We start from the raw sequence: 20987 nt of genomic DNA, 5'->3' as shown, positions 1-20987 counted from the left end.
GAGAGCACCAGGTAGGAACCCATCCATACTCCTCAGCCCTGTGATCACTGCTCAAGCCTTGCCCTCAGGATGGCAGCTTTTCGACTTCCAACTCCTACACTCATTCTGTCCAACTGTTTGAGCAATGTCCAACCAACCCCCAAATGCTGTAAATCCTGCAGGAATACCAGATGGCCTGTCAGACTGCAGGCTCCTTTCACATAGCTAGAGCTGGAAGCTTCCCTCCCAGAAAAGTGACTTGTAGGGAAAACATGATACAGCATGTCCCATGTCACTGCTGAGAAAGGTTGTCACACTGCTTCCAGTTCTGTGATGACTTCATTGACAGCAACAATTTTTAGTACTTTTGTATTTTAATGGCTGTTTTGTTGAGTCATGTGTCATGTGTCACTGAAAATGTGGACTCCTGTGTGTGCTGGCTGAGCTCCTAAAGCGTGAGCAGGGCGTACTCTGCATGGCTGCCTCCAGCCCAAGCACAGTGGTGGAGGAGTGAGGACAGAGAAGAAAGAGGAATATTTTCATGTGCAGCTCATACCAACCAGACAACTCAACCACTGCAAACATTTCCTCAGGTTCCACAGGCTTGGGCATCTTGCTTAACCTTCAGGACTCTGCAGGTTGGAAAAGCCCACCAAGACCGACTTCAGCTGTTCCCCTAGCACTGCCAAGGCTACTACTAACCCATGTCCCCAAGTGCCACATCTACGAGACTTTTCAATCCTTCCAGGGATGGTGACTCCTCCACAGCCCTCAGCAGCCTGTGTCAAGGCTTGACAAGCCTTTCTATGAAGAAATATTTCCTAATGTCCAATCTAAACCTGCCCTGGTGCAATGTGTGGCCACATCCTCTTGACCTGTCACTTTTTACCTGGGAGAAGAGATTGAGTCCCACCTGGCTACAACCTCCATTCAGGGAGTTTTGACCTCCTTTCTGAGAAGGTCTCCCTGAACCTCCTCTTCTCCAGGCTAAACCTCCCCACAGATTCATGAGCTAAATTGGAATGGCCTTGCTGGGGTACCAAAAGCCAAGCACCTCTAGCTCTGTGCATTGTAAATACTTCTTTTATTTCCCAAACGCTTTGCAGTTTCAACAACATGTGAACACAACATAAACACAGTGAGAATGTGAGAAGCTGAATGATACTCAAATAAAGCCAGAGCACTGATGGGTGCAGAGCTGGTCTTTCACCCTGAGCCCAGAGCCTCAAAACCCTCAACCTTCAATATGCAATGCCTTGGCTTATGAGGATTTGTGTAACATTAAAAAGACACACAAGCAAATGAATTAAACTACACAATGATAATTATTCTCAGACACAGTAACTATTCTCAGATGGACATCATCTTCAAGGCAGAGGGGAATTCTTGGATGTGACAAAATATATCCAATCAACACAACTGCCTTCAGAGCACTTTCACAGCAACCAGCAGAAGGAGGAAAACAATAAAATTGGCACAATTTTGTATTACTCAGAAAGAAACAGGACCCAAACTTTGAACAGGAGCTGTATAGCCTCCTCCAAAAGCTTCCATAGGCTGGAGTCACCTGGAATAGCCCTGCAAGCAGCCCCATGGGGTACTGTACCTCCTGTGTGCACATCGGGGAGTGCGTCGGGGGGATGCTGCGCTACCGCCGAGCGCCTGTACACCATGTGGATTCTTCCCTTCTCCTCCTCCATCTGCTTTCCTCTCTCCAAAGGCTCAATGAAGTACTCATCCTCATCAGTTCTGATCATTCCAGCCTGGTAAGGAAGAGAGAAAACATGTCTATATGCCATTTCAGAGCCTGAAGACCCAGGCTCTAAAACAAGCACCAAGAGGTACAAAGCATAAAATGCTTGCAATACCACTGTAACTCATACATTTCTTTCCCTTCCAAAAAAAAAAATATTCACCAACAAAAAGAACTTGAAGTTATCCAAATGAATGGAGAAGGGGCAGAAGCAGGCTGTGCATTTCCAAGTGAATCCTCCCTGTAAACTGCAGTGCCAGCCCAGTGCTTCCTTCCCCCCAGCCAGAGAGATGGCCAGGGAGGTGCTCGGAGCACGTATTTTTCAAGGCTCCCTTGGAGAAAAGGCTGTGGGGGATTTTCAAGAAAAAAGTATGTAGTGGAAATTTATTTTTCTTCCCACAAAAGCACATTGATGGAGCAATCCAGGAAAGCAGTCTCCAATCTTGGAATGCTATTAATTTTACTACTTTTTTCTTCCAAATTAATGACATTCAAAATTTCCATCCACTGAAGGAGGCAGGTTGGAATCTGCGCTACTGTGGAGTTCTCCAGAGCTGTCTTCGTGATCCTGTGAGAGAGGGAAGACAACAGGACCACCAAAATCCAAAAGCAGCCTTTGGGGCAGAGTGGCTGGAATAAACCTGTCTGTTCCCAGCATCACCTCAGCCCTGAGGCTCAGGGAATTAGACTGACCCCTTGGCTTTCCTACAAACTCGCTTCTCCCAGGGGAGAATCAAGAAGAAACCTGCCCTAGGTCCCATCTGCGCCCCATCTGCATCTACTTGGCTCCCCAGTATCAGCAGCGGTCTAAATGACTTCTGAGCATTAATTCCTTTCATCCCTGCAGTTCTTCCTATCTCCCTCAATCCAGAACAAATGGTGCAGAGTGAACAGAGGGAATTCTGTGGAGTGAGAGAGATGCAAGAGCAAGTGCTGCTGGAGATCATAATAAAAGGTACATGGGAGCAAGGCCAAACCCAGTCTGGCCCAGGCAGCACACTTAGGAGGGCTTCCCAGAGACACCAAACTTATATCCTTTACTGGACAGTCCATGGAAGAAGCAAAATCTGGAAAAGGCTTTTTTTTTTCCTTCCAAAATGTAAAAGATGCAGACAAGCATAAGGGAATAAGAAAAAATATAAAGCCTTGAGAAAATAACCTACAAGGGCAGGTTAAACTAAGGAATCACTTCCTGAGCCAAAATCAACAGTATTTAAGGGGGAACATGATTCCCTATAAATATGCATGGGGTGTTTGTAGGGAAAGAGGAAAGAGCCCTTCATTCAGAGAGCACAACGGGGAGCTGTCAAGTGTCCATTAATGGCCACATTTACCTTCAGTATTAAACATTATGGGTGGGATTTCCAAAAGTATTTTAGGAAGTCAAATGCCCCCTTTCCTAGCGGTTTGCAGTGTGGGTGAGGCAGTGAATTGCTGGGCAAGCTTTGGAAAGGCCACCCTCAAAATGTCAGGAAGTTTGCTCAGCAGTCACACTGATCCATTATCAAGGGCTTCTAAAACTGATCACCAGAGAGTAGGAAAGGCTTTGGGTTGTTAAACCCATCCTGCCATCCCATGGCCAACACCACGAGGCCAGAGGATGCTCTCACCTTCTGCTCCCAGTCTCCATGCCAAACTCTGCTGGTATCTGCATTGGGAACACTTTACAAAACACAAAATCTCTCAGAAAGAAGAAAATGTTATAAATTACGTTTTCAAACTGTCCTTAATGCCTTTGTACAGCAAAGAAAGAGTTTTTCAAACACTGATGTGACACCCTGGGGAACTGAGGCATTAATTAGCAGCTATTTCTCCTAAACCAGCTCTGATCAGTGGGAGAACAGATCTGTAAAGCTGCTTTAAGCAAACCAGCAACACAATACGGGAATTCAAGATGCACAGAGCTTCCCTGCATCTCTCCACATGAGAACCTTCATTTGTATTACAGACATTCTCTCTCTGTCCCAGGATCTGCACATCCCCCTGTCATACACAGCAATCTGAAAACACCACGTGCTGGGTCTTCACTGGGAAGAGCTGAAATGAAACTTAATGTCATGTTAAGTTTCAAATTTTTAGGCTTATATCTCCAAGGGGAGATATAAGCTTAAAAAATTGAAACTTAACATTATGTTCAAAGCTCTACATTCATCTCCAAACACAGCAGGCTGTCAATAAGTGGAAGAAGATTAATAAGCAGGTTGGAGCTTGCTCAGCAGCAGAAGGCTACATGAAATAGTCATCCTTAGTAAGAAACAAGCAAGAAAAATATCAGGAATGAACACAGGGATCTAAAGATGCCAAAATCCCCTTCCCCTCCAGAAGGTGGTTCCAACTTTGACCCCCTCAGTCATGCACAGGTACAAATATGGGCTGTGCTGTTGGACTCTGCCTCAAAGGGAAGCATGAGAAGATCACAGTTCTCAGCAGAGTGAAGCAGGCTTGTGTCAAAGAGCCAGGCAGTTACTGTCCAATCCAAGGACACTAAAAAATTCAGTGGGAAAAGGGAGAACTACCTGTGTCCTGTTTTATAGGAGAGACTGTGCTCATGAGGATGAACCTGCTTGCTTCAAAGAACAAGATCAAGTCCAACACCTGCACCAACACAGGGAAACAGACAGGATCTGTACATCAAGAACTTCAAAGCCTCGAGATTTCTCCAAATGTTTTATCTTCCCCCTTCCATTCTTCAAAACAAGGGCATCAGAAGCCTTTATTTGACCAAGAGAGGCTGAGTATCCTTCACTCTCATGAAGACCAACAGAGGTTTGGTCTATCCAATAAAGAGGAAGTCTGTCATGGTCTGGTTTCAGCTTCCACCTTCATCTCCTCCAAGCATCCAAAATGGACTCCCCTTCTCTCCCACACAGAATCATGGAATTATGGACTGGTTTCGGTTAGCAGGGACCTTAAAGACCAACTTGTTCTACCCCCTGCCATGGGCAGGGACACTTTCCACTAGACCGAGTGGCTCCAAGCCCCATCCAACCTGACCTCAAACACTTCCAGGTATCGAGGGGCAGCCACAGCTTCTGTGGACAGCCTGTGCCGGGGCCTCACACCCTCACAGGGAAAATTTTCTTCCTAATACCCAATCCAAACCTTTCATCCTTCAGCTTAAGGCCACTGAAATTCAATTTCCATTCTATGGAAACTAAATGAATCAATCAGTCCATATACCTTAAAAATCAAGCGCAGAAATACGTATCTGGAATATATATGGAAAGTGAGAACTATCCCAAGTATCAGAATCAGGATACCTGGATAAATTCTCACTTTGGGCCACACATGGATCAATCAGCTTGCAGTAAAATTTCTTACAAGGCTCTCCACCTGTGGGAAGTTCAGTTCAGGAAGTTCCTTGTGCCATCCCACACTGTTTCAGCCAGTATATCATCCTTGATTTCTCCATCCACCAATGCTTGGACTGCAGCAAAGGACTCAGCAGTCAAACCAACCCAGAAAACACTTTCTTCTCACCATTCTATTGATGGAACTGGAAAACATTGCCAGGGTTCTCCCCCCACTCCTCATCCCTCCTTTTTTTCCTGCTGGACAATCACAGGTGCCCGACAGCTCTATCCTGCCCCTACCTGAATAGAAGCCCTATTGAAAGGCACCAAGAGCTCTGTGTTCCCGCAGTTTAATATCCCAGCCCCGGCCCAGCAGACACTGCCTCCTGCCAAGACAAACACCTGGGACCTGCAAGGGGAGGGGGCAGCTTCTGGAGACAGCCCTCCAGTCTCAACTTCTTCAGGAGTGGACAGAGACATGCTTTTATGAAAGAGGTGCTGCCTGGTCTGAAAACAGCGATTCAGCCCCAAAACACTGCTACCTTTCACCTCTCTGTTGGCTTAAGGTGGGTTCAGTTGGGTGACTGTGCAAAACCTGCGTCACACCTACCTGCTGCTCCACTTTCCACCCAAAGGCAAAAAGCTTTTGGAGTTGCACCCAACACTGCTTGATTTATTGGAAGAAAAATAAAAGCAAAGAAGTATGCTTTGCCTGCAGCACATTTCCCCCTGCCAGCCTCCCCCAGAACTGAGCCACAGTGGGTGGACACTGATTCTAAGTTTTTGTAGCTCCAGGGTTACCCCTTCAGTTCCTTGGGTGGATATTATTTCCCATGCTGCACAGGTTCCACATTTTGGCAAGAATCAACTGACTCTCTGGGTTCCTTTCCAAAAATCCTCTAGAAACTTCTCAACTTGTTGAGTTTGCCCATGATGCCACTCTTCAGTTTATGCCAGTGCCTCACCATCCTCACAGGAAGGATTCCTTCCCAATACCCCATCCAGCCTGGCCTCTGTCAGCTGGAGGCCATCCCCCGTGTCCTGTCACCCCAGGCCCTTGTCCCAAGTCCCACCGTGCTCACCCAGTCCAGCAGGTCCCTGTGGCAGGGAAGGGAAAAAACATGCAAATGGACATAACTTCCCTCCTTCCACATCTTCTGCATGCTAAAGTATTCATGGTCTCGACATACTCGGCATATGAAAAAACACCACACATTGGAGGAATGCTGGAAAAAAATAATATTGCAGCACTGTGCACATCCTGGAGAAACAGATGTTGCTGATCCAGCTGCTGGGTGCCTACAGAGGAGGTTTGCAGATGGTATTCCTCTTCCTCCTCCTCCATGGATGGGCCTTCAGTCTCCAAGGAGATGTCTGGCTTTGGGAAAACACCATGGTTTTGGGGTAAACCATCCCCTTTTACTAACCCTCCAGCTCCAGTACCCTTGGAGTGCTTCCCAGAGGAGCAAGCAGAAATTCCACAGCCCACTTTCTATCTCTGGAAGATCAGTGTGATGTAAAATCCATGTTCTAGGACATATTTCATCCTGGCCATGCATCTCAGAATTAAAGCAAGAGCTCCTGTATCAGTTTAGGCTCCATCCTTGAAGACTGTTGAACACAGGCAGCACAGGGACTTGACAACTAAATTATTAACCCAGCACCAGTTGGGTGACCAATCATTAATACCAGATTTTTAAATTAAAAAAAAATCTTTTGCCAAGAGAAGTCTTATTTGTTCAGAGGATTCAGAAACAGATGAAAAGGTAGGAATGTTTAATATCCTCTTCCAGACCATGGGCAATACTAAGAAGGCTCTTAGACAAGCTCCTACTAAAATACTGGAAATCATCTGCCCACAGGATTGAAGTCTCTCAACATACTAATTGATACCACTTAAAGGAGCAAAAGGCATGTGGAAGAGCCATCAAATTAACCAAATTCCTGTTGAATTTACACAGAAGAAAAGAAAATGTCAGCATTTACTGGGTCACTGCACTGGACTGGAATTAAGTTTTTTAGTCTCCTCTATAAACATCCATAAGAAAATTCCTTTACGCAGAAATTTCTCATGCTTGGTTTTGATCCAAATTCTGGGTTTTCTTTTTCCCCCTTTCAGAAAATCGAAGAAAACTCAATGGAAACCCTTAAGAGTTATACGAAAGCACAGAGAAAAAAACAAACTTTGATTTTACGTGGAAAAATATGTCTCTCCTTTTTCTTCTTGGAAAACCTACTGGGATTCATTTTAACAGCAAACTGCCGCATAGAGCTGGCAGGCCAAAGGCTTTGTCCTTAAAGAAGGAACTGTGGGTTTAAAATATCAGCTATTCAAGAGGGAAAAGTATGCATGGAATATGCTCAGAGCAGTCAGGCACATCCCTGGTCTCAGCAAATCTCTGTAGAAATATTTACCGAGCACAAGTTTTGTCTTTGTGTCAGCTACAGCAGATCTTTACTGGGAGCCATTTCATGGAGAAATGGTACAGGAGACAGCAGATGTTGCCAGTTCTGCAGTAAACCTGGTGTTTTCCCAAATCCAGAAGTCATGGGATGCCACCAGTCATAGATTCCTCTAAAATGTGGAAAGGAAAACAAAAAGTGAGGACATCTTATCGTCTTCAGAGAAGGGGAAATGAGAGCTTCAAGTGCTGAATACTCCAAAAGTATAAAGCAAATAAATAATGCCAAAATATGAAGATCCCATGATGTGGATGTCAGCAACACCATTTCTACTGTGGCACACAAAATAAATACTGATTTATCTGCTGCCTATACACAACAGTCAAGAGTGATGCTGCAGCATCACCACCCTTCCAAGGCAACAGAAAACTCAGCCCAAACTATGCAGGAGAGGAATCATCTCCTCAGAGAGAAGTCAGAGGAGCACAGAAAACTGATGCAGCTTCCTCTGAACAGAAATACTCTGGGGATCAAAAGCTAGGAAGCACCAAAGCTAGGAATACTCCCATCAAACTAGCTTTTGATTGGTTCTACATCCTTGCACAAAGGAAAAAAAACCCAAACTATGGTAAAATCTCTCAAAGGAAAAGAAGAAGTAGTTTTACACCTTTGGTTACGCATAAACCAAGAAAGGCAATGACAAAGGGATTTTTATGAGGTAGGGAAGCTGATTTAGTGTTGCATGGCTGTAATTTACTGACGTTCTCAGCCAAGCAGCAGAAGCACTCAATGAAAACTAAGTATGTATTAAAATAGAAGTGAAAGCAAAGATTGGTTTAAGGGGAACAATAGTGCTGCATTTTATCCATCATTTCAAGAAGCTCCTGCTGAAACACAGGGGCCAGAGATGGAACCAAGTGACTTTTCTTTCCATGACTCTTTCAAAGCCTGGATGGGAGCAAAATGTTCAGAGTTGCAGCATGACCCTGAGAGAAAACTAAGAACAGGAAAGAGCAGAGCAACTCTTTTTCCTCAATGACCTGGCACAGTATTTTCTCTCCAGTCCTGCCTACTGCCCCTTTGCACACATCAGACCATGTGCCCTGCAGGTTAAATTGCAGATCCAAGTACATCCAACACTGGATAAACATGGACGACCAAAAAGCCATTGCTGAATATGGCTCCTGTACCTCCACCCTACCAAATGCAGTCACAAATTCAGCACCACCATCACCAGATTCACTCCACCATCAGTGAGAACTTGGAGAGAGGCTACAAGGATTGAATGTTGATAACCCTGGCTATTTCAGTATCTGTTTACTTTCTTTTCCTGGGACACACACTTTGCTACGGGTGACATGTGGAGGCAGGACATGAGGAATGAGAGCCCAATTCATGCACTGTGGGTGTGTCATTGAGGGTCCACACAGGTTATACAATCTGGGATTTGTTACTGAAACCATGAAAAAGGGCTGTACTTAGTCATTTTAGTAAGCTTCTGCTATTTTATAAACTGTCAGCTGTGAGCCTCCAGGAATGAAAACATTTAAGAAGCGTCTGTTGTTTTGGAAACAAAGAGGGAAAAATCCAGAAAGGAAATTGTTTGCCCAAGTGCCCTAAAAGCAGTGTTTTGTGAACATGCATCACCAGGACTACAAGGTGTGATTAAATAACAGCTACAAAAGACATATCCAGAGCAGTACCCAACCACCAGCCCTTTGTTCCAGACCATTTTTAACCACACTGATCCGTAACAGCAGTTTCATCCCCTAAATATATTGCTTAAAAGGAGGGATTACATGTAAACCTGTGCTTTGCTGTACAGAACAATTTTTCAACATCAGAAATAAACTATAAATAAAAGTCTAAAGTTGTGGCAACGAAAGTGGAGATTTTTATGGAAAGTCTCCAGCAGACTCTCTCCAGCTGCCTGTTCCTAAACCCCTTCCTAGAGGATGCTCTCCTCACCTGGCCTCACCCACACTAGACTGTCAAGTTTCTCAATTTACCTTCAAATATTGTCTCAAATCTAAAGACAGGAAAAAAGAGACTAATAACAACCCAAGTCTCCTGAGCACCATATTTTCTACTCATGGCTATGTGCCACGTGCACACTTTGCCCAGCCTGGGGTGGTTGTTAAATTCACAGTTCAGGTGTTCTGGGCTATTCCTGCTGGTTGTTCCAGAGGCCCCACAGGGAGGTCCTTGTTTTCTAGAAGGCACTTTAGGTGACATCACAGGTCACTCAGATGCCAGCCTGGACTCACTGCATCTCTCCTCAGCTTGGAGGGTGAGGAATTCTGCAGAATGGTCAGAACACATGGGATTGATTTCCCTTTCATCTTTGCTTTCAATTATCTGATAACCCGCTGTCACCTGCTCCCCAACAGAGGATAGAGACAAACAGCACAAGTTTAATTTGTTCCCACAAAGAGCTTACAAACACTTCCTATGAGCCAAAAAGAGCTAAACTACCTCCACCTTTTTGGACACATATAGTTCAAAGTTGCATTTATAGTGCCCAAAGCCTCATTTCCCATGTCCAGAGCTCCATTTCTATCATTCAATCAATCCTCAGGGTCCAAGACACATCTTGAGTGTCTAATCCCTCATACATAGGGTCTAAATCACACTTAGACGTAAGAAACTCATTTTTGGGTCATGAAGCCTCATTTCGGGAGTTCAAAACTTTGTCTCTAGGATTAAAAACATCATTTTTGGGGTACAAACCCTCACAAGTTCCAAACATCCCTTGTGAGGTATAAAGGCTCATCTTAAGGGGCCAAAGCATAGTATTTAAGACACAAAGTCTGTCTTGGAAGGTAAGCAGGAGCGAGAGGAGGAGACACAAGGGCTTGGAAATGAGGCAAAGCTGTCATTAGACCAGATCTGGCTGTGTTAGAAAAATTAATAAAAACAAACAAGAACAAATAAATGGAGCTGGAGCAACCGTCTGCATAAACTTTGACTATGAAGTAAGGGTGAAGGACTCATTTGCTTTGAGTGATAAATTTCAGGGAGAAGTAAACCAGACCTATGAAAGATTTTCTAGTTTAACATCTTGCACTATACTGACACACTTCCATGCCCATCGCCTCCCTTCTCAATCAACGCTCCTCCCCTCTGGGTTTTACTCCAGCAGCCCCCACTCCCAAATGAGGGAATGTATTTTCCCAAGTTTCTGGAGTCCCTGAGCTTTGAGAAATCCTCTTTCCTATGGATTCCTAGGGCTGTGGGAAGTGCTGCATGGCAGAGAGGTGACAGGGATGGAGTCCAGCTGCAGCCCATCAGGCCCAGCTTATCATGCAGCCAAGCACAGTGAGCACCAGTGCTGAGAGCAGGCACAGCAGGTCACAGGAGTTCATGGCAGGAGGGAATTACTGTGGGAAGAGCACAGTAGGGCAGGGGAGCAGGAATATGGGAGTGTTAAATCAGCCTAAGGCCCCACTGCCATCTGCCAGAGCGGCACACAGCCAGAGCAGCTTCATCTCCAGGGTCTGTCCTGCCTTCCTTCTCCAGGGTCTGTCCTGCCTTCCTTCTCCTTGGGGGTCTGTCCTGCCTTCCTTCTCCTGGGGGTCTGTCCTGCCTTCCCTCTCCTTGGGGTCTGTCCTGCCTTCCTTCTCCTGGGGGTCTGTCCTGCCTTCCTTCTCCTTGGGGTTTGTTTTGCTGTCCTTGTGCTTTGCCCTCCCACAAAGTCCTTGATGACCAGATGTCCCCTTGACCACAGCTCTCAGCCTGGACTGGAAGAAACCTCCAGGCCTGAGGGGACAGTCTCAGTTCCAGTCCCAATCCCAAACTCAGCAGGAGTTTCTGATGTTTCTGAGTTTCCACAACCAGATGCTCTGCAGCAATTCAAGTGTTTGTCTCCCAAATGCTATTCCAAAACACTGGGCTCAAACACCATCAGCTCCTAGAAAGATATTTCCCCATTTAGGAGCTCTGTCTTGCCAGCTTGGGGGAAGTCATGCTGAAATAGTACCTTAGAACCAAGACAGGAACAAGAAATAAGTCTTAATAGCTCAGTCCTGATGAAGCAATGGTAATAAAAAAGGATTTGAAGCAAATCAAAATGCCCTGAAACTCCTTGGATCCCATAAGCCCCAACTCCTACAGATTTTTAAAGCTTTTCCTGAACCAAGTTTAGAGCCTGTGCAATTATCTCCAGTCTGAGATACTCCAGCCTGTATTTCCAAAAGTTTTGCCAAAGGAAAGTAGCTGTGAACATGCACAGATGTGTTTCTTCACATCTCCATATCCTTGGAAAAAGGCATGGCAATAAGCAAGTGAGGAATAATCTGTCACAAATGACAGATCTAAGCACGTTTGGGTATTTTTTTAAATTCTTGATGGTTGGTCTGTCTTCCAGGATTTCCCTGCTTTGGCAGCTGAACACTACAAGGCAGGCAGATTCCTGAGCATCTTCCACTTGCAAACAGCTGTACTTCCAACAACCACATGCTGCCCTGGGCTTGAAGGCCATGGAATTTCAGCAAACCAAAATACTCCAAATCACTTCCAACAAACAAAAAAGAAGTTCCATTTTACTTGGAATCTGAAGTCAAAGATTAAAGGCTTATTGTCCTGGGCCTGGCCCTTTCCTTTGAAACAAGCAAGGTTTCTGGGAGAAACAGAAAACCAGCCCTGCCCCTTGGGATGGCACGGATGTGAGCACAAACCAGATCCCAGCTCCAACACAGAGACACACATCTACAGGAACACAATCCAGACTGGAAGTACAAGCTAAAAGCATCACACACCAATACCTGCTCAGAGTTTGTCACAAAGGCAGGAAGCTAACTGAGAAACTGAGGTGATTTTCTATACATTAACAGGTAGAAAGTGTTTTAAGACACTCTTTCTAAATGTTAGGCTTGCTGCCTTCTCTCTGTTTACAACCTAAACCATTTGCAGTGTTTTCTTGAGGCTGGCACCTTGCACCCCTGAAGGATTCTGACCATAAATACTGCTGGTTTGACCAAACAACAGTAGAAATACACAGCAGCATTCCGACACACAGTGAAGGAGACAAGAGGCATCTCCTCTGTGACTAATGAAGGGTTCTTCTGCCATGACAAGTGCAGGCACATGCATGTGGGATTTTTAAATAAACAGGGTCATTTCCAAGGGAGATTAAGCAGATGTGAAAATAGGAATTTGCAGAACTGATGGCAGACAGACAACTTCCATTGCAAAGGCAGATATGCAAACTATTTCAAAACAAAAGCATTCAAGTATTTGGGGGTTTAAATGTAAGTTTAGATTCAGGAAGAGACTGCTGGCAAAATCTGACTTTGCTAGTGCAAATGCTGATTATTCCACATATTTACTATCAAACAATCAAAATTTAGCACCAAATGCTCTTTTTCTCTTACGATATCCAACTTCTTCTACAAGTTATACACTGTGCAAACTGCTACCCTGGTGCTTCCCTCCACTTTCTCTCCACAACTTCAGAACCTAGCTGGCTGCTCTGGAGAGTGTCTAAATTCCTTTGAAGTCAAAACCAAATCCCTCCAGCACACACATGCCCCTAGAATTTCTCACTCTTGTTCCAGTTTCTGTTAAGCCATATTATCTCACCCCTCACATCTTTAGGATACACTGAGGATTCTGGCTGGGTTGAGAGACACACAGTACAGCAACAGAGAAACCAGAGACAGTAATTGCAAGTTCCTTTTGCTACCCTGGGAGATGCTGGGAGGAAAAAAGGATAAAGTAACTCATCAGAATTATTTATTTCTTTCACACTCACATGATTAGAGCTCCAAGAGATGTTAAAACAGTGAAGGTCGGAATAAACAGAGAGACAAGAGTGACCCAGGAGCATTTACCCACACTCGTCAAAGTAAAAGGCCATGTTCTCCTGCTCCAGTCACCAAAACCATGGGAAGCACATGGGATGTTATGGGAAAAGAGGGACACATTCCAGTAGATCAGGTTGCTCCAGGCCCCATCTAACCTGGCCTTGAACATTTCCAGGGATGGGGCAGTCACAGCTTCTCCAGGCAACCTGTGCCAGCACCTCACCAACTTCAGCAAAGAATTTCATCCCAATATGCCATCCAGCCCTGTCCTCTGTCCCTGTGAAGCCACTCCCCCTCCAGGAGTCCCCCTCTGGCTTCCATTACCTGAAAGCACAGCACAAGCAGCTTGCCAGCCCCACGACAATCTGTGTCGGAGCTACACTCCCTAATCTCATTCCATTTAATCCAATTGCTTGTCTTCACAACACAACAGCTTCACTCAGGCTTACTGCCAACACCCAGCTGCCAGGGGCTCATCCATCAGAGCCATTCCACTGGAAGCTCCATCTAGCCAGCCAGGGGTCTGCTTGGCCTCTGTAAACACTGCCAATAGATCCTCCTCAAAACTCCCCAAAAAACCATCAAAACACACCAAACTAATATTGGTTATCACCTCTGATGCAAACACTACAAGTATTTCCTTTCCTTAAGCAAGGGAATTCAAAGAGTTTTGGTCTGAATGGGGGTTCTGAGCCACCTCTGCAGTTACTCCTCAGTGACTGATGCCACTGCTGACGTGGGAGCTTTCCTAGCCAGGACTTATCTCCAAATGGAATCAAATCATGACCACGTGGCAGCAATAGGAAGTGGGAAAGACACTTCCAAGAAAGGATGCCTGTTGCAGACTTCTTCACATGGTTTCTGTCCCAAACAGCAGGAGGGCAACCACGACATCCATCTCCCTGGATGTGGCAGGCATGTTCCACCAGTGACAGAGCACAAGGTGGGTATTGTTGGCCTTCACTGCTGCCTGAGCAAACCAAGGAATGGTGTGTGGGCTCCAAACATGCCCAGCCCTTCATTCTGGGATTTGGGCATCTGCTCAGCCACAGGGAAACCTGCATGTTCACTGACAGATCGAAAACAAACCTGTTACCCCTTGCTCAACTCTCATATGACACCTCCTGATGAAACAAAACTGCAGCTAAGAGAACAAAAAGCATGCTCACTTTATAAAGGAACCCTTTAAAACTTAATGCTGCTATTCTTGGATAACAGGGCAGCCCATCATTTCTGTACCTGAGAAGCAAAGAGGGATCATTTGGACACCAATTTCTAAACTCAGTTAAAAAAAGGTCACCTTTTAAGTCTGAAAATGTCTTCATTATTCATTTTCCTGTTTGTAACACCTCATGCAAATAAAAAAAGGAAACCCAACAACATGTAGGTTTCAGTTCCGTCTCACATACCTGAGATGTTAAGAACTTTGCTTATCAACCTCAGAGAAATTATCCCAAAGCAAAGCAATAGGGCATTAATATTTTCTAAGAAATAAAGTTCCGTAAATGACGTCACCAGGAACGTGTGGTTACAAGCAACAAAAGCTGTGCCCAGAGCGTGACAGGAGACACAAATGCCAAGAAACCAGCCTTACCAGCCCATCACAGTTGCTGATGGCCACAGCAGCTCCGGGGATGTCCGTGATGTCCCCCACGTAGGCGCAGTCGGTCCACAGGGGCTCTCTCTTCCACAAGCGCTCCGCAGCGCTCCCGGTGCGAGTGGCGTTGCCAGCATCGCTGCCAGAGTCCTGGTACCACTCCACCACGGCCCGGGGAGCCAGCAGGCGGCTGTTGGGCCTCAGGCGCAGGTGGAAGTCCCTGCCGAAGGCGCTGACGTTGAAGTAGAGCTGGCGGGGGCCGTGCGGTGCCTCGCGCGCCCAGCGCCGCTGGCGGCCGGCCGACAGCACGTTGGACACGTAGCTGCCATCGGCCGCCGTGCTGATGGGAACCACCAAGCCGTAGGGACTGCCCCTGCTCCAACGCAGCTCTGCCAAGAAACGCACCAGACACCACAGCAAAGTAAGGTCAGGGGCCTGGAATGAGCCCAAAGACTGAAGGACCCCCCTGCCTCACACCTCCCCTTCCAAAAATCCCATTTTAGGATTCCTGTTTCAGCTACGCACGTGTCACTTCTCCTCTTTTATCATGGAATCCCAAAATGGTCTAGGTTGGAAGGGACCTTCCAGAGCATCCAGTTCCAAACCCCCTGCCAGGGGGAGAGACATCACCCTCCACTATCCCAGGTTGCTCCAGGCCCCCGTTCAACCTGGCCTTGGACACTTCCAGGGATGGGGCAGCTGCAGCTTCTCTGGACAACCTACGCCAGGACCTCACCACCACCACAGGGAAGAATTTCTTCCTATCAATTGCTATTATAAAACTGATTTTCCTAAAAAATAAAGAGAAAAGCCTGAAATATTCACTGACATTTATCAGGGGAGTTTCCTGTTTCAGGCTTGCCCAACAGGAAAGGCAAGCCCCAGGAGAGGCACAGACCCTTCTGAATTCTCCTGTAAGGAATGCCACATAGCTCTGTTGAACACCTGACACAGATCTTGCTTCTGTGTCAGGACTTCCATTAAGCTTTTGAAAATGAAGAGCCAAGCTTGGTTATAAGCACAATTTGCATACCCATTTCTCAGGAAATAGAAACAGGGAAAAAATCCAGCAGATCACATGCTGCTGATAAATTAATCCATGTCAGCACTGGTAAAGGCAGTAACTTTTCCTTCTACAAATCCCCCTACCTAGCAACTTGCTGCTGCCTTTCCTCCGAGCAACAGAGATCAAAAACTATGAGAGAATCTAACTATTAAAAAACCTGACACAGATCTGCACAATTTTGAGCCTAAATCTTGCACTTTAGTGCAGCCGAGAGAAGCCATAAACCCAGCAAAGTCACATTGTTTGTAATCCTGCAGAAGCTCAATGGCACAACCCTCAGCTAAGGCAACAAGTCTTCAAGTAATTTCACACCACTAGAAAACAAATCCATTCAAATGAGTTATCTTTTCAGTGAGACTTCTGTAATCTGGCAGCAATCAGGATATTCAGTGTCTGGTTTTCAGGCTGTAAGGGCAGAGCCAGGTCAAGCTGTGAGCCACACTTCTGCTCTGAATGGGTCAAAGTCTAAGCCTCTCTATTTGACTAGGTGAGAGTTAAAAAGACATCTTCCACAAAAATAGTTATTCCCTACTCCCTTCTTCCTGGGAGAGCTGGTGAAAGCAGTAGCAGAGTGATATTACTGACAATTTCATTTGAAAAGCTTCAAGATCTGATAGCTCTGATATCAGTGCCCAAGCGCCACTGAGAATTCCTCAAAAAAATATACTTAATTAAGTGAGCTAAATTTCACCTGCTCCCAGTGTGCATCACACTTGATATGAGAACCAAATAGAGGAAAAGCTCAGCAGCCAGTTCCTCTCTCCTGGTAGCAAGGGCTGCGGGTTTTAAGAGACTCACACATTCAACAAGTACCTTCAGTAAGAAAATGTTCCTAATGGCTTCAGGAAACTGTTTTTAATATTCTTCCAGCCAGTTACTGAGGAATCTGACAGAAACACAATCTATGGTACTAGTAGGATGCACACATGTAAATTCTCGCACTATAAATATCTTACTATACAAATTCTGTATCCTAGGAATGTGAAAAGTCATTTCCAAGCCCATTGGTACCCCACATCCTACAGCCAGCAGCCACAGGGTGAGTTTCAGCAGCAGCAAACTCCACCTATTTTGCCATACACCCACAAGATCAAGTTCTATAACTGGCATCCTAACTGGGTCATTATCCTTAGGATAATTCCCATTTTAAACACTGGGAATTCTGCGCAGGATTGTTAATCTGTCTCCTTAGAGAAGGGACCAAATTAAAACTCTAAAGTAATTTTTATTAATTAGATACCAGGCCATGCCCAGGAGACAGAGCTGCTGGGTTGTACATCCTAACTGGGTCAAAGTAAAAACACAGATCCCCCCATTCCTGGTGCTTCAACACCGGGATTTCATTCCCAGGCTGACATTCCATCTTCTACCTCACTGAGATTCCTCGTGGCTTGTTTTCCTTTTTCTTTAAGCAGGACTTTCAGTGCCAGAGACCACAGTCTGGTGATGGACTTCTGTGCTCACCGCATGACTGAGAATCTGCTCTGCACATCTTGCAGCAGAATTCCCACATTTCCACAGGCTGGGGGGAAAACCTGGCTATTTGGCTAATAAGAGCAGCCAGCTAGCCCCAAGAAGGCAGGAACAAAGGGTGGAAAATAACAACTGTCAAGGTTTTGAGTCAGTGAAAGCCTTTTCCAGAGTCTGTAAATGCTGAGCTAGAAGAGGAAATGCCTTTTGTTCAAAGGCAATTAAAATTAAATGGGACATGACTGAATCCCAGCGACATCTGAACTCCTCTGTTGACTTACATTACCCTTTTTCCACAAACTGCACGCTCTGAGGAAATGCTATCCCAGCTGTAGGTGTTCCCTTTCCTAAGCTAAAATTTCAGGGCCGATCTGCTCTGCTAATTCAAAGCTGACAGTGCTGATCAGACAAGAGGAAAAGCACTTAACTGTAAATTTTCTTCATCCTTTTTCTAATCTGGCCTTAAAATGCCGCTCCAGTTGCGCAATGTTTAGGTTGAAAGGAAGCACTTAAGAAGGAAGAACGCATTCTTTCATTTTGTGCCAAAACATAATTAGCTAGAGAATGCCTCTGAAGAGAGCTATCCCGGCTTTCCTTCCCCTCAAAACCTGGTGAAACTGCAGAATTAACACCATTGCCTCACAAGAGCTGTCCATGTACAACAGCTGTGCTCAACAAAGGCTTGAAAATCCTAGACTTTTTACCACAGCTGTTCTAGTCACTCAGCAAGGTGATGCTTAATAAAGAGAGGGTGCTGTGGAGACAACTGGAACAAGCCCAGCAAGGGTTTTGTCATGACCCTTTTCTGCTTCATTGTTGGCTGGTGGCTTCCAGAAACAAAAGAGCAGTTCTGGTCCATCTCAGCAACCTGGGTCACTCCAGAACTACCCTTTGCTCTCTGTTTGGCTGCCTTCAGGTGGCAGGAATGCCCAGAAAGAAAGAGAAGACAAGAAAGGGGGACAGATTCCTTGAGAATTTCCACTCAGCTCTGCACCTGAAAAGGGATGAAGCTGTGTGGGATCTGGAGATGGTAAGCTGGATGAATGAAAGCAAGGAGAGAGGCTGATGTGGGACACCTCTCTGGTGTCCTCATTCCTCTACTTCACTGTCACCTGTCCCAGGGATGCAGACAGCTCAAGAGATGGTTGGTGTGGTGTTTTTTGCAGCCTCTGCACAGCTCCAGGTGTTTTGCAGGTGCTTCCTGCAGGCGGTGGGGCCCGGCAGAGTTGTGCCACAGGTGTCTCCCAGAAGTGGCACTGAGCAGGGACAGAGCTCTGCTGTGTGGGAGGCCAAGGTGCAGCACTGCATCAGCACCTTCAGGCTGAGTGACACACAAGAACTCCCTCCTGACAGCTCCCAGGCACAGCAGCACTCTGTGCATCAATGCAGGCAATTAAGTGTGCTAACTTGCTATCCCTGTGATGATGTCTAACAAAAATAAACCCCCAGGCACCTTAATTTCCCTAGGTGACTTTTCAGGCTACAAGAAAAGATCAGCTGCTGTCAGGAGCCAGCCCTGGGCCAACACAAAATACACACCACCAATGCAAAGCAATACTTCGTGGGACTCAGAAGTAGGACAGTGCATTTGCAGGTTTTACCTCCAAGTCATTACAGCTCTCAGCTGAGTAAGCCATGGTTTGAAGTTGTGGCTGCCACATCCCTGGAATGGGGCTGGGTTGGAGGGGGCTTGGAGTGACCTGGGATAGTGAAAGGTGTCATTGCCCATGGCCAGGGGTTTGGAATGAGATGATCATACAAGTCCCTTCCAACCCAATCATTTTGGGATTCTATGGTTCTGTACTTTTTGAATCAGAATCTACAGGATCAAATTCAGCCCCAAATATTCCTGACTACAGCAGTGCCAGGGCCGTGGAAGAAAGGAAGACGTTAAAAGACAAAAAGTTATTTTCCAGATTCAGGAATTTTGTACTGTGTAATTTAAAAGACACATTCCTATATAGCTTATGGTTTCTGAAATTCAAATACAATCCATTTCTCATGGAAAGGACTTAAAATAAAAGACAGGATCAGCATACCACTGGAAAAACCGTCTGTTTGCCAGGTAGCTTTAAATGTACCTCACTGTCTCTGTTCCCATTATTCACTGATCACGGCAGAAACCAACCTAAGCCCAGAAGCTCACAGTGCCAGATCTGAAGTTGAGACAAGACCTCCGAAATTCACAGAAATGCCTGAAATTCTTTTCTGAACAAAAGCTGCACCAAAACCTCAGGGCTAGAGGTCCAACAACAGCTGGAGCAGAACTGCCTGGGGTCCACTCCCACTGCAGAAGAGCTCCAGAGAGCACTGGTGTGCAGAGACACACACTCAGTACTGGGATGGTCAAAGACTCATTTCACACTGGCTAAGGGAAGGAGTACATAGAATGGCATTCCCTGCCACTAATGCCCTGGGAATGCCAGCTTCCACAACCTTCCAGTACCTCTTCCATCCTGTGGAGCACCCAACCGCCAGTTACTCTAAATGAACACAGATCTCCTGAAATTTACACTGTGGGTGCATCCTCCCAATTAAAGGAAGCTTCCTCTCTTTGGGAAGAGTCCTAGAGGCTGAAGTCTCAGCAAGAAGCACTTCGTGGGCACACAGAGGCACATTTCCCTTCAGCTCCCTCATGTGCCACCGACCCTGAACTCGATGCACAGCACCTTCTTACCCAGGTCTATCAGTTTACAAGGCAACAGTGAGCAGCCACAGATTTTATAATTTGACTGGTTCGTATTTCAGAGGGGAAGCACAGACACACAAAGATGCAAAACCGCAGCACGAGAGGGCATGCAAATTCAAGCCGTGCCACGTCACTGCAACTACAAACCCTTCTGGGTGGCAGTGCTGGGGGGTGCACAGGGAATGCTTGCCTGCATACAGATCACTTCTCCAGAAATAACTACCCTTTGAGCTAACTTCTTTTATTTCTGTCTTGATAGCAGGAATAATAGCTAAAAAGACTTACCTCTTTGGATCTGCTGTTCTTTACCAGCCTGCAGAAGAGAGAAGAAACACATGCACAAAGTTGTTAGTGTAATTACTATGCAATGGGGAATGGCAGAAGGCTGAAAAATCACTTGGTCTGTTCTGCACTATTTTGTACGTTTTTTCATTTGGTTTCCAGGGATGGCAGTTCTTCCTTAACTGAATAAACAGCTGTTCTCCCAATATACTAACAGAGACCACAGCAAGTTTAACAGAAATAGAGCTGCTAAGCAATCCTGATTCTGAATGACCCGTTCTATACGTTGTGACACTGTGCCAAAAAGTAAGTTTGGTGGCCAAAGAGGGGATTTAACAGCAGGAAAGCGATGAGCTCCAAGAAGCACGGGTGCTCGGGCAGAGAGGAAGCAGTGAGCTGACAGCTCTTTGTATCTAGGCTAGAGAACAGGAAAGCCAACTGGACCACAGTGACCACAGGGACGGTGGCAGTTATCCGAGCACGGTCAGCTCACTGCCGGTTTGGTACTTGCTCTTTCAGGCATAGGGGACCTAGGGGCAGAGGATCCAGAAGGAAGGGATCCAGAGGCCGCCGCTGCGGAATCCAGCCCGGGCCGGGGATGCCGTGTCCTGTTCCAGGCTGCTTGGATGCAGCGGTCCGCAGCACGGCAGA

At 46.0% G+C, this 20987-nt stretch overlaps 1 protein-coding gene across 1 annotated transcript in view; it reads right to left on the bottom strand.

Moving 5' to 3' along the window:
• Window positions 1-20987, bottom strand: part of ADAMTS3 (ADAM metallopeptidase with thrombospondin type 1 motif 3) — a 53477-nt gene that overhangs the window by 32266 nt on the left and 224 nt on the right. The window contains exons 2-4 of the mRNA XM_063157157.1: window positions 20340-20367; window positions 14827-15218; window positions 1586-1742 (exon numbers count right to left, since the gene is read on the bottom strand). Of these exons, the coding sequence (XP_063013227.1) occupies window positions 1586-1742; window positions 14827-15218; window positions 20340-20367 (577 nt within the window). The remainder of the gene's footprint in view (window positions 1-1585; window positions 1743-14826; window positions 15219-20339; window positions 20368-20987) is intronic.

Source organism: Melospiza melodia, chromosome 5 (genome assembly GCF_035770615.1).
Source record: "Melospiza melodia melodia isolate bMelMel2 chromosome 5, bMelMel2.pri, whole genome shotgun sequence".
Classification (NCBI taxonomy): domain Eukaryota; kingdom Metazoa; phylum Chordata; class Aves; order Passeriformes; family Passerellidae; genus Melospiza; species Melospiza melodia.
This window is presented reverse-complemented; position numbering and strand designations above follow the sequence as displayed.